Source organism: Phocoena sinus, chromosome 2, assembly GCF_008692025.1.
Source record: "Phocoena sinus isolate mPhoSin1 chromosome 2, mPhoSin1.pri, whole genome shotgun sequence".
Classification (NCBI taxonomy): domain Eukaryota; kingdom Metazoa; phylum Chordata; class Mammalia; order Artiodactyla; family Phocoenidae; genus Phocoena; species Phocoena sinus.
Genome location: NC_045764.1, coordinates 84196303 through 84208759, shown reverse-complemented (window position 1 = coordinate 84208759; position 12457 = coordinate 84196303). Strand labels below are relative to the sequence as shown.

Below are 12457 nucleotides of genomic sequence, written 5' to 3'. Positions count from 1 at the left end.
AGGGGCTACCCTTCATTGTGGTGCGCGGGCTTCTCATTGCGGTGGCTTCTCTTCTCTTGTTGCGGAGCACGGGCTCTAGGCACGCGGGTGTCCGTAGTTGTGGCTCGCGGGCTCTAGAGTGCAGGCTCAGTAGTTGCAGCTCACGGGCTTTGTTGCTCCGCGGCATGTGGGAACTTCCTGGACCAGGGCTTGAACCCATGTCCTCTGCATTGGCAGGCAGATTCTTAACCACTGAGCCACCAGGGAAGCCCTCAACTACTATTATTATCATGTGAAAATAATCAACAAAATATTAAATATCAGTAGACAATTCATATCCCTCTTTTCTGACATAACAAGAAACAGATCCAAAAATAAATAACTAAAAACACAGTAGGAAATCAAGATCACGTTAAACATTGTACAGGACAGGAGATCAAAATGCACAGGCATACAACTGGTTCATCTGAAAAGAACCTGATATTCTGAAAAAAAATTAACAGTGAAAATATTAATTTTTCAGAATGATTACACTCAGTAAAACATCTTTAAACAAGAATAAATTTATTTAATTTCTTTTAAAGATTTAATGACATACAAAATGTATATAGTATAATATCTTTAATACATTTTTTCTTTCTCCCCCCCATCAATATTAAACACTATTTGAACAGCTTATCTCTTTTTCCCTTGTCTGTATCTATGAGATACACTACTGAATACAAATAAGATTTACACTGCTCCCTCCCAAATAAAAATTAAAATTAGTACCTAGGGGAAAAAAAAAGAAAGAAAAATAGTCAAAGCACAGTACTTCAGACAGATGAAAAGCTTTTCTTGTTGTTGAGTATTCAACAATATCTGGGGCAGTTAAATTACATTTTATTGGCATAAAGTTGCATTGCAATCTCCCAACATCACATAATGATAATCCAATTCAATTTCTTAAGTACCACAAACAATATTCATGTTCAGATGTTCCTACACAATTTTAAATATATGCAAGAATTCATGTTTACATTCTGATTTGATATACTGGTCAATAAAATCTTTTGAGAAGTATGTAACTTCCAAGTTGTAACTATAGTAGATATAGATAAGAAAAAAGCACTTTAACTTTTCTCACAAGGTAACTTCTCTTGGACAGTGAGTTAAGTTTCTCCTTTGATATATTTAGGTTATACCAGTCTACCATGGCTTTCTTCTACTTAACAATGTTTAAAAAAAAAAAAAAAAAGCACTAATACTTTGCACAATTTGGGCTCTATTTAACGAAAAAAACTGGCTCTACCTTTTAAATAGGAGCCTAACCCTGATTCATAAGGTCCCTCTTAGAAAATGGTTTTCTGCTTGGGCTTTCTATATCCCTGTAGATCTAGAATTGTAACAAGCCATCTCCTTTCCCATGAGATGGGAAACAACAAGCATCTAGCTGGGCACTAGTGACATCATCACTGAACACACTAAAACACACTGAGGAAGACACCTGACTGCCATTTAACCAAAAGACTGGGTGATTTCTTCATTTTGCTAGCTGAATGGAAGTAAACCAGCTGCCAATAAAATCTGCACGGACACCTAACTTTGGTTAATGGTATTGCACCACATGAAGAGAGGGTATTACCCTCATCAGAACAAAGTCAAATGAAATCCTCTGTTAAAAAGAGCCCTTTAAAAAGTTATAAATACTAATTTTTCTTTACCTTTAAAATTTAACAGCTGCCAGCTGTATTGTATAGGGAGTTCCCGACTAATTTAATCAGGTCAAAAGAATATTGACCTTTTAAATGTGCCAGTTCAGCATATTCAATTAGCACACGCTTTTCTTTGTTACCAAACAGTTCCCTCCTAAATGAAAAGCGACAGTAACATTTTTGTGAGGTGTAGGCAAAACCAATGATTCAGTAATATTATAACATCAGACGAATAGAATTAGTTGATTCTGATTCTTTGGTGGAATTTCCAGGCTGAAGAGTCAAATCAGAAGGCTCATCCTGAGGAAATATAATTTTGTCAGGTGTATAGTCATTCCTCTTCAGATCTATATTCATGACCCCCAACAAAAAAAGAAAAAAAGAGTATCGCTTAGAAACAAAAAATTAAGAACATTTTCTAAATCAATTTCCCTCTAAACATGCCAGATCTATTTTCTACAAGGTTGTTATAAATTCAAAAGTCACAGAATTTATACACATAAAAATGAAATCATTCAACAAATAATTATTACACTCCAACCATGAGTCAGTAACTCATGTAAGTGTAGAAATGCAGCAGTGAACAAGGCAGGTAAGGTCCCTGTTCTCATGGAGCTTATATTCTTGTAGGTGAAGAAAAACAAATAGAAAAATGACAATTATAAGTAGTAGCAAGTGTTTTGAAGAAAATAGTGTGATGAGGGTCAGGTGGGAGACGGTATGAGGTGATTCTTTTAGATAGGGCTCGGCAGAAAAGCCACAGGAGGTAACATGTAAGACCTGAATACTAAGAAATCACCTATCAAAGTCCCAGGAAGAGTACTCTATGCAGAGAAAGTGAACTGCAGACTGCAAAAAGGAAATGGACTTGGTGTGTTCCAAGAATGGCAAGAAGCAGCATGGCTTGCATGTAGTGAATGAGGGAAAGACTAGGAGAAAATGAGGTCAAACAATCATTAACGGTCAGCAGTTGTCAAACTACAGCCTGTGCGCCAAATCTGGCCTACTTGTTTTTGTAAATAGTTTTACTGGAATGCAACCGTAGAAAATTTGTTTACAGATTGTCTATGGCTGTTTTTGTACTACAATAGGAGAGTTGGGTAGCTGTGACACAGGCCATATGGCCCACAAAGCCTAAAATGTATACTTCCTTTGTTTGCCTTTTACAGAAAAGTTTGCTGACCTCTGATTCATGGTTTGCAAACTAAGTATAGATTACGGTGAAAACCCACTGGAAGGTATTAAGAAGTCTTAAGGGAGGAATGTAATCAAATTTGTTTAAAATGACCGTTCCAATCGTCACATGAAGTCTTGTTAGAGGGCTACTGGTAAGAATCCAGGAAACAAAATGGTGGCAATGACAATGAAGAGAAATTGATAAATTCTAGGGAGATTTCAGAATTTGAGCAGACAGAATTTGACAGATTGGTTATGAAAAGTAAGAGAACAGGGCTTCCCTGGTGGCGCAGTGGTCGAGAGTCCGCCTGCCAATGCAGGGGGCATGGGTTCGCACCCCGGTCCAGGAGGATCCCACGTGCCACGGAGTGGCTGGGCTCGTGAGCTGTGGCCGCTGGGCCTGCGTGTCCGGAGCCTGTGCTCCACGGCGGGAGAGACTGCGACAGTGAGAGGCCCGCATACCGCAAAAAAACAAACAAACAAAAAGTAAGAGAACAAAGGAACTGGCTAGCTTTTAGGTTTTGAGCCTGAGCAACTGGGTAACCATTAATGAGACAAGGAAGCAGAATTTCGTGGGTAGGGGTGGAAAATGAAAGTCAAGAGTTCTGGAGTGAAAGTGTTACTTAAAAGTAATTCAAGTAGCAATGTAGGAAACTCAATATAGAAACAGGAGCTCAGGAAAGAAATTAGTCTTCAGTTGAATTTGGTACTATCAGGATATAGACTGCCTTTATAGCTATGGGATAGGATGAACTCAGGGAGTAATAGACATATATGACAATGGTTGCAGAACTGGAAAACAATGCAGTAGTATCAAATTTATACTTTATAAACAAACCATAGTCGTGCATATATCCTTACACTTTTATCTCCATGTAAAATAGAACTAACACTCAGAATATGAACTGTTAATTTTAATTTCAGTAATAGTCTATATTCAATGATCCAAATACATATTTGCTACAGTATGAACAATTTTGTTTTTTGCGATATGCGGGCCTCTCACTGTTGTGGCCTCTCCCGTGGCGGAGCACAGGCTCCGGACGCGCAGGCTCAGCGGCCATGGCTCACGGGTCCAGCCGCCCCGCGGCATGTGGGATCTTCCCAGACTGGGGCACGAACCCGTGTCCCCTGCATCGGCAGGCGGACTCTCAACCACTGCGCGACCAGGAAAGCCCCAGTATGAACAATTTTTGATAAACTTTAAATTCAAGACTTTGCCAGTAAGGCCTTAGGGAATGCAAATTAATTTGTAGCTGAAGTGTACACAAAGAACAATGGACAGAAACACAATTATAATTCAAACACAATTATAATTCAATTCACAATTATAATGCTGTTAACTAGGTGCAACCATGGGCAAATCATGTAAACTCTTATTTTATGTTCTGTAAAACGATGGACTTGGACTGGGTTGCTTTTAAGGTCCCTTCCAAGCTGTAAAATCCTTTAAATGACAATTTAAAAAACAGATATGCTATTAAATATTGCATTGTATCAAAACCAAATAATTATATCTGGGCTGCCTGTTAAATTCATCATTGTGTGTTCTACTTCCGGCTTAAATGGACTAAGCATATTCCATCCTCTCTCTCTCTCACTGATTACAAATAAAAACTGATTACAAGTAAAAACATGATACATAAAGCAACTATCTCAGATTTCTGAAAAGTAACAGCAGACATATAAGAGAAGGAAATCAGAACTTAAAGAACGATTTATATGGTGGTGAACTTCCTGTTTTTTTCCCATCTCTTATTTCTGGGTTTAGACTTGAAAATAGCTCAATCACAGAAACATACAGTGAGCATGAACACAAAAAGCTCCAAGACCTTCTGGCCACAGGATAAGGAAGGAGGACCCTGTGGGATGGAAAATGTTGAGGGGAATTCCCTCTTTTTAATTATTCTTTTTGCTCTTCTGCCCTTTACCTAAGCCCTGGTCATGAAGAGGCATTCCTACAGTGGTGGCAGTTGGGCAAGAACCTACAACTCCAAGAGAAAACCCTTCTCTCTGACCAGAAGAACTGAGAATAGGTACCTCTATGATCCAAAAAGTATTATTTTCAGCACCAGAAACAGACCTAATTGCAGAATGTGTGTGACAGCGCAGGGATGCCAAAATCCTGGCTTTCTAGTCAGTGTACCAAAAAAAAAAAAGGAAAGAAGAGGCCCCCGGGAGTCACAAAGTATGGAAGAAATCATGGAGAGGAGGAAAATGGAGAGAGAGATACCCTAAATTTATGTATGAAATCCCAGACTCAGGCTTGAGTGGCACATATATGGAAAGACGGCATAGCATAGGCTTTGAGAACTAAACTATGGTGCAGACCTTCACTTGTGTCCCAGACTTGCCCTTGTTTGACACACATGTGAGAGACCTGATTAATAATGCCAAGTCTTTAAAAACTAAACTGACAGTAGAGGGACAGCCACACAGAAAACAGACTGGGACTTGTGAACTGAATTTAACTGAGTTGGTTGCCTACTAACACCAAAAACCTCAAGGATTCAAAATTCAAAATTCTCTATAGAGGATTTTTAATAAGACCTCAAAAATCTTATAACATAATATTCAAAATATCCAGGACACATTCGAAAATTACTAGAGATACAACAAACAGGAATATTTCAAAGATTCTCAAAGAAAAAGACAACCAAGAGAAGCCAATCCCAAGGTTACTCAGATGGTAGAATAATTAAAAGACTTTAAACTACCAGAACCATACTCCATGACGCAGGACAAACAGACTTGAAATGAAAGGAAAAATAAGTTTTCAGCAGAGAAATAATCAGTATAAAAAGACCAACAGGAAATTATAGTACTGAAAAATATAACTGAAATAAAAAATTCAGTGTATGAGCTTAATAGCAGAATGAAGAGATAAAGAATGAGGAGTCAGTGAATTTGTGTGTAGATCAATAGAAATTATCCAATCTGAACTAAAGAAAAAAATTAATTTTTAAGGATGTAATCAGAGCCACAGGTTCCTGGGTGACAATATCAAAAGGTCTAACATTCTTTTTATGAGAGTCCAGAAAGAGAAGAGATTGATGCAGACAAATATTTGATGAACTAATAGCTAAAAACTCCCCAAATGTGATAAAAGTCATAAATTGGCAAATTCAAGAAGCTTAGTAAAACTGAAACAGGATAAACTCAGAGAAAGCTACAACTAGACATAACTGCTAACTACAGTTAACGTAACCACAGAATCAAACTACTCAAAACCAAAAATAAAGAATAAATCTTGAAAGGAGATAGATTATAATGATACATCATGTATAAGGGAAGAACAATTCAAATGACTGGAGTTTTCATCATAAATAACAGAGGCTAGAAGACAGAAGAACATTTTTTAAGTGCTAAAAGAAAGAAATGTCAACCTAAAATTCTAGATCCAGTGAAAATACCCTTCAGGAATGAAAGCGAAATACATTCTTAGGTAAGGGGAACTAAGATCAACCACTAAAAAAACTAAAGATAAAACAGAATACTAAAACAGAGTGAGGGCTGTAGGGTGTGGGGTGGAGAAAACAACAAAAAAACCAAACCAGAGACATCAAACAGAAAACAATAAAACAGCAGACCAAAATCTAACCATATCAATAATTACATTAAATGTAAAGGGTCTAAAACAGCTATTATAAGATGGAAATGGTTAGATTTAAAAAAACAAATTAAACCTAGGAACTAACTATATGCTGTCTACAAGAAAACCACTTTAAATAGAATTAATATATACAGGTAAAAAGAATGGGAAAAGATACCTGATGAAACCACTAATCACAAGCTATGTTAATATCAGACAAAGCAGACTTTAGAAGAATGAGAATTACCATGGCATTAATTTAATAAAAATTAAATCACCAAGAAGTCATAACAACTGTAAATCTGTATGTATCTAAGAGCAAAGCTTCAAAATACATGCAGGAAAAATTGATAGAACTGAAAGCAAAGCAACAATTATACTTAGAGACCTTTCTTCTAAGTAATAAATAGAATAAATAGACAGAAAATCAGCAAGGATATTAAAAACCAGAACAACACTATCAAAAAACTTTCCTTCATTGGGACTTCCCTGGTGGCCCAGTAGTTAAGAATCTGCCTGACAATGCAAGGGACATGGGTTTGAGCCCTGGTCTGAGAAGATCCCACAGGCCACAGAGCAACTAAGCCCGTGTACCACCACTGCTGAATCTGCGCTCTAGAGCCTGTGAGCTACAACTACTGAGCCTGCGTGCTGCAACTACTGAAGCCCGCACACCTAGAGCCCCTGCTCTACAACAAGAGAAGCCACCACAATGAGATGCCCGCACACCGCAATTTAGAGTAGCCCCCACTCGCCACAACTAGAGAAAGCCCATGCATAGCAATGAAGACCCAATGCAGCCAAAAATAAACAAAAAAGACACCTGTAATTAATCCACAGATCAAAGAAGAAATCTCAAAGGAAATAAGAAATATTTAAAAAAGAAAAACAAAACTAAAACATACCAAAAAAAATTTTTTTAAATACCAAAATTTGTGGGATGCAGCTAACACAATGCTTAGACGAAAATTTACAGCACTAAAATGTTTTCTTAGAGAAAAAGTCTCAAATGAATATTTAAAATTTTTATCCTAACAAACTAGAGAAAAAACAAACTAAACCCAAAGCAATCAGAAACATGGAAATAATAGAGAATAAGTCAATGAAACTGACAACAGAAAATAGAGTAAAACAATGAAAACAAAAAGTGGTTCTTTGAAAGTATCAATAAAACTGATACACCTTAGCCACACTGACCAAAAAAACAAAAAGCACAAATTACCCTAATGAAAGATGGGATTCACCACAGACCCCCCCACAGACATTAAAAAAATAGTAGTATCATTGACTCTATGTCCATAAGTTTGACAATTTAAATAAAATGAAGACAAATATTGTATGATCTCACTTATACATGGAACCTAAAAAAACAAACAAACTCACAGAAACAGATGACTTGTGGTTACCAGAGGTAGAGGGGTGAGGGGAGGGAGAACTGGAGGAAGGTGGTCAAAAGGTACAAATTTCTGGGCTTCCCTGGTGGCGCAGTGGTTGAGAGTCCGCCTGCCGATGCAGGGGACACGGGTTCGTGCCCCGGTCTGGGAAGATCCCACATGCCACGGAGCAGCTGGGCCTGTGAGCCATGGCCGCTGAGCCTGTGCGTCTGGAGCCTGTGCTCCGCAACAGGAGAGGCCACAACAGTGAGAGGCCCATGTACCGCAAAAAAAAAAAAAAAAGGTACAAACTTCCAATTATAAGATAAATAAGTACTACGGATGTAATGTACAACATGATGACTACAGCTAACACTGTTGTATGATATACAGGAAAGCTGTTAAGAGAGTAAATACTAAGAGTTATCGTGAGGAAAAACATTTTTTTCCTTTCTTTTTATTCTATCTATACAAGAAGATGGATGTTAGCTTAATCTAGTGTGGTAATCATTTCATAATATATGTAAATCAAACCATCATGCTATCCACTCTAAATTTATAGATATGTATATCAATTATTTCTCAATGAAAGTGGAAAAAAACAATAAAATGGACCAATTCCCCAAAAGACACAAACTACTAAAACTCACTCAAGAAACTGACATCTATTTTAAAAAACTAAAAATTAAAAAGCATCTGACAAAACTTCAGACTGATATGGTTTTGCTAGACAATTCTATCAAACATTTGAAGTTGGGATAATATCAATTCTATACAATCTATTCCCCAAAACAAAAGAGGTATAAACACTTAAAACTTATTTTTAAGGTCAGTATTATCTTGAAACCAAACAAGACAAACACAGTACAAGGAAAAAAACCCCATAGACCAATATTCTTCATGAACATAGATATAAAAATCATCAACAAATATTAGAAAATTGAACCCAACAACACATAAAAAAGATAATATACCGTGACAGGGACTTCCCTGTGGCGCAGTGGTGAAGACTCTGCACTCCCAATGCAGGGGACCCGGGTTCAATCCCTGGTCAGGGAACTAGATCCCACATGCATGCTGCAACTAAGAGTTCACATGCCAAAACTAAGGAGCCCGTGAGCTGCAACTAAGAAGCCCGCCTGCCACAACAAAGACCCAGCACAACAACAACAACAACAAAATATATATATTATAATAAATATTATATATAATAATATAATATTATATATATAAAATATACCAAGGGCTTCCCTGGTGGCGCAGTGGTTGAGAGTCCGCCTGCCGATGCAGGGGATGTGGGTTCGTGCCCCGGTCCGGGAAGATCCCACATGCTGCGGAGCGGCTGGGTTCGTGGGCCATGGACGCTGGGCCTGCGCGTCCGGAGCCTGTGCTCCGCAACGGGAGAGGCCGCAACAGTGAGAGGCCCGCGTACCACAAAAAAAAAAAAAAAAAAAATATACCATGACAAAGTGGAGTTTGTCCTCGGAATATAAGACTAGCTCAACATTTAAAAAGTCAATCAATGTAATTCGATGTAATACTAACCAGTTGAAGAAAAACCAAATGATCATACAAATAGATGCAGAAAAGACATCTGACAAATTCAGTGAACATTTAGGATAAGTGTCTTCAAGAAATGAGGCATGGAAGATGTCTACTCTCACTACTCCTATTCAACATTGTACTTGAATTCCTTGCCATTACAAAAAGTCAAGAAAAAGAAATAAAAGCCATACAGATTGGAAAGGAAGTAATAAAACTGTCTCTGTTGTCTACCCAGAAAATTCCAAGGAATTTACAAACAATAAACAAGAACCAAACAAACAAAAACCTCCTAGAACTAAGTGAGTTTAGCAAGAACACAGAATACAAGGTCAATATACAAAAATAAATAATTTCTGTATCTATTAATAATGAACAATTTTTAAAAATTTACAGATAGTAGTATTAACATGCTTACTATGTGCCTGTCACTGTTCTAAGTACGTCACAAATACCAACTAATTTAATCCTCAAACAAACAAAAAACAACAAACCTCTACGATATAGGTATTCTCTGAGGCCCTGGAGTCTGGCTCCCAGGTCCAAGCTCTTAACGACTACTATATTATTGGTCATAACGAGAGGGACTTTTAAAAATACAGCTCAAGGGTGAGTGCCAGGCACCTGTAATTTTGAGAAAGTTCCACAGGGGATTCTGACACACACCAAAGGGTGAGAACAACTGGTTTGTGATATAACTTATGATTCAATAATAACTTGTAATTCTTCGAATATAAGATGAAGTTACTATCGTGAGAGACTGTACCTTCAGTTCCTCTTCCAGTTTCACAGAATACTCTTTTCCCAACTCTTTTCCAGGCTAACTTGAAAGTCTATTCATCCTTCAGTTTTAGGCAAATCTGTTAGTTCCCCAGGTAGCATTCCCTGACTTCTAAGTTTGTGTTAGGTGATCTGCTTACCTGTTCTATTTTTTCTGCTTGGCATTTATGATAGTCCTATAATTCTCTGTTAATCTTGTCAGTATCCAAGACCTGGCTAAACTCCACCCAGTGCAGGGACCATGTTTGTCTTGTTCACTGTGCATTGTTAATATCTAACACAATTCCTGGCATCCAGCAGACACATAATAAATATGTATTAAGTGAATGGACTTTGTGTTTTTATAAGTAATGAATGAAAGCATAGATCCATTTATAACCAAAAATACGTATTTATGCTTCTGGCCTTATGAAGTTCTGTAGTAATTAACTTTGCTAACAATTTATATATTATACTGATTAAGAAAATGCTTACCTGGAAGTTTAAGCTTTCTACAGCAAGAATTACAGTGATGTTTTGCTCTGAAGTTTTTTATTGCATCTTCTCCTAGGTTTGCTGGGCCAAAAACCATATCACAGGATCTGTGGAATTGGTAGTTAAAAGAAAAAGTCAGTTAATGAAAACAGAAATGTAGAATTTGAAATTACAAAAATGTCTTAATGAAATTATTAAAACTTATTACCTCTTTTCTTCTGCCTTTATCACAGATGGGTCAGTCAAATTTTCACCCACACCTTTATTTGTATATATTAAAAAGACAATTTTATTATATAATTGATATAAATACTTAAGTATAATAAAAGTCACAAGAGATTCTATAGCATCATCAACCATTACACGACGTTAAATTATTCAAAAGAGGATAGTTTTTCACTCTTGATATTTCATAACTTGACTTATGACCTCAACATTGCACTAGGAACAAACACAGTTCCTTTGACATGAACAACAGTTAAATGTCAGAATAGGTAGGTAGGCATGTAATCTCCTGGTGACACCAGTTTCTGATGCAACAAGGCCAAGCTGAAAGTAAATATCTCCTTATTTACAATTTGCCCTTGTTTCAGCTTACTTAGCAAAGAACAATTAGGTACATGAAGGCATGATCTATAGGTCATTTTACAAGTCTTTTGGATTTTTTAAAATCATAGGCTAACATATAAATACATTTTCTTGCAAAAGATTTAGATTACATAAAGAGTAAGATTGTGAACATCTTCCTTCACCTCCAGCCCTGTCCAGAGGTGTTAAGTGTGGTTAAATCTTTTCAGTCTCATCTATTCATTCATATAAAGAACTACTGATATTTGAATAATCATAAAATATTTAACCCATTAGAATGAAACCTAATAAAATGGGTAGAATTTCACAATAGGAAAAGCTAGAAAATTAAAACATGAGTCTAATTTCTACTCAGATTGGCAAAGATTAAGTAAATATTCAGTAATGAAGAGATGGCGAAGAAATGGGCACAGTGATGAGTGCTCACAGTGCTGAGTATGAATTCACATAACCTTTTGGAAAAGTAACCTGGCCGTTGCTATTGAAATTGTACTCATCTCTAAAACTAAAAATTGGGTGACTGTCTCATAATAGAGGATGTAAATCATGCTATGCCTCCATACTACAGCTGTTAAAAGGAATGCCTCAGATTTATCAATAATGATCCAGAAGACGGCCATCATGTATTATTAGGTAGAAAAAAAAAAAGTGAAATACACACACACACATACATATATATAGCATGATCCCAGCTGGAGGAAAATCACAACACAAAATGATTAAAAGTAAGTTTAAAAATTTGTAATTTGTCTTCACAAAGGTAGAGGAACAGTAAAGATGGGAACATTTTGTTCTTTATATATTTCTATGCTGTTTAACTTGTTTGTAGTAACTGTCTAAAATATTTCTATGAAAAAAATGGCTCCATGAACACATTAATTTTGTAGAGAACATCACTATTACTCTGCTTATTAAAAATAACTGCCATCTTTTAATTAACAGTTTGGCCTCACTTCCTAGGCATATTTGAAGATGGACTGGCCCGTCTAATAATATACATCAGAAATTTCACTATATGTATCATTTAATCATTTATGTAAAATGATGAATTTACTGAAAAAAGGATAGCTATTTTTACACAGATTTTCTTTCTTGAGTTGGTATTGAAAATCAATACCAACTGTTTGCTTTTCAACAAATTGTTTATATTTGGGAGTATCTATATAATGAGAGAAGTCATCAAGTGATAAATATTCTAAACAATTGTTTTTATGTGATTTGAAATCTGGTCTATGTTGACATTTGAAATTAAAGCTGCT

General features: G+C 36.5%; 1 protein-coding gene across 3 annotated transcripts in view; it reads right to left on the bottom strand.

Annotated features, from left to right (window-relative positions):
• Positions 1 to 526: 526 nt before the first annotated feature.
• The window catches only part of TRPM7 (transient receptor potential cation channel subfamily M member 7), a 121536-nt gene continuing 109605 nt past the window's right edge, over positions 527 to 12457 (bottom strand). For 2 of the 3 annotated variants that reach the window (XM_032621934.1, XM_032621935.1), the window contains 3 exons: positions 10819 to 10870; positions 10611 to 10717; positions 527 to 2020 (listed from right to left, as the gene is read on the bottom strand). In XM_032621934.1, the coding sequence (XP_032477825.1) occupies positions 1890 to 2020; positions 10611 to 10717; positions 10819 to 10870 (290 nt within the window). In that variant the 3' untranslated portion in view covers positions 527 to 1889. The remainder of the gene's footprint in view (positions 2021 to 10610; positions 10718 to 10818; positions 10871 to 12457) is intronic. The other variant, XM_032621936.1, reaches the window with a different exon arrangement.